The sequence below is a fragment of the Borostomias antarcticus genome (assembly GCF_949987555.1).
Source record: "Borostomias antarcticus genome assembly, chromosome: 12".
In the NCBI taxonomy this organism is placed as follows: domain Eukaryota; kingdom Metazoa; phylum Chordata; class Actinopteri; order Stomiiformes; family Stomiidae; genus Borostomias; species Borostomias antarcticus.
The window spans coordinates 23,253,782-23,255,551 of record NC_140245.1 but is presented as its reverse complement, the minus strand read 5'-3'; the positions used below and the strand labels follow the sequence as shown (position 1 = coordinate 23,255,551).

Sequence of the window (1,770 nt, the reverse complement as noted above, 5' to 3'; positions counted from 1 at the left end):
ATGGAGAAGTTCCAGGCCGGCATGGTGCTGGGCGCCGCGGGCGACGCCCTGGGCTACCGCAAAGGCCGCTGGGAAAGCTGCACTTCAGGGCGTGAGATCCAGGAGGAGCTGGCTTCCCTCGGGGGGTTGGGGGCCCTGAAGTTGGACCCCGACAACTGGCCCCTCAGCGACGGGGCCCTGATGCACATGACGACCACCGAGGCGCTCATCACAGGTGAGAGGGCACGCCCACTCAGGTTAGCCTGGGGTGGAGGCGGGGGAAGTGTGGGTTGACTCCCTCACACTCGCTTTTAGCGTGTTACAGTGATGAAAAGTGTTTGGTGGAAGGATCTAGAAGGCGCAGGTATTGGTGGTGATCTGAGTGCATCTTACATCACCAGCCCTCTCATAGTCTACATTCATTCTGTTCATTTCTTAAGATAACACTTCTCGCCATCCCTCTTTCAGTCAGAGTAAAGCCTCGTTTATCACTCTTAATTCTTCTGTCCACACATGAACACTATATCTGACACCTGTTGGTCTGGGCTTACAGTAGCCTAGCCTTATCCTTCTGAGTTTACATACTCAGACGTCTAAAAGTAGCCTACATCATGCACGCTGCAAATCGTTGAATTGGGACAATATTTATTTGTGAGAAAAGCCGTCGACGCGCCGTAATCCTAGCAAGGCAAGGCAAGGCAAGGCAAGGCAAGTTTATTTATATAGCACTTTTCAGCCACAGGGCAATTCAAGGTGCTTTACATGAGACATTAAAAGCATTAAAACAAAAAGCAAGACATTATAGACATTTAAAACAAAAGGCAGGAAAAATTAAAAGCATTAAAACAAAAAGCAAGTCATTATAGACATTTAAACAAAAAGCAGGACAAATAGAATACAGGAATAAAAGTTACAGTGCAGTATACTGATAAACATAGCTCCTCTTAGAAAGCAGTGGCAAAAAGAAAAGTCTTCAGGCTTGTTTTAAAAGAACCAAGAGTTGCAGCAGACCTGCAGTTTTCTGGAAGTTTGTTCCAGATATGTGGAGCATAAAAACTGAACGCTGCTTCTCCATGTTTTGTTTCAACTCTGGGGACAGAAAGCAGGCCTGTGCCAGACGACCTGAGGGGTCTGGATGGTTCATAGCATATGAGCAGATCAGAAATATATTTTGGCCCTAAACCATTCAGTGCTTTATAAACCAACAGCAGTATTTTAAAGTCAATTCTTTGACAGACAGGAAGCCAGTGTAAAGACCTTAGTACTGGTGTGATATGCTCCACTTTCCACTTTAGCCGCGCTCATAAATCAATCATCGGGGGAGATTGCTAAAAGGCGAGACATAGTTAGTATGGTCTTCAACGCCGCCACGCTCCCAATCTTCGTCTTCATTACCGGCTGGGCGAACATACGACGCTGCTGGATTTTCAGGGAGGAGTTGCTGGGTCAGTTAAATCCAAAATAGATGGTCCGGAAAACATAAGCCCCCGTTTTCATTCCCGTAGGCGGAACAATAGCGTCGGTGAGCCCGTTAGGCCCGGAGGATTCGGCGCAGAATTCCTTTCAACGCTCCTGGCGAACAGCGATGACAGTCTTTGGGATTAGGCCTCAGTTTAGACTCAGGAATTCACAGGAAACTATGAGTCACTGAAATGACACACACACACAGACACACACACACTTGAAAATGCTATTTTAATCTAATGGGTCTATACCTGGTTAAATAAAGATTATTGGAAACACGCACACAGGGGCGCCACTAGAAATGATGGGCCCTATGAAAGAATATAA

At 46.6% G+C, this 1,770-nt stretch overlaps 1 protein-coding gene across 1 annotated transcript in view; it reads left to right on the top strand.

Moving 5' to 3' along the window:
- The window catches only part of adprhl1 (ADP-ribosylhydrolase like 1), a gene marked incomplete at both ends in the record, with an annotated part of 5,270 nt that continues 3,500 nt past the window's right edge, over positions 1-1,770 (top strand). The window contains one exon of the mRNA XM_084446921.1: positions 1-214. Coding sequence (XP_084303047.1) covers positions 1-214 — 214 coding nt within the window. The remainder of the gene's footprint in view (positions 215-1,770) is intronic.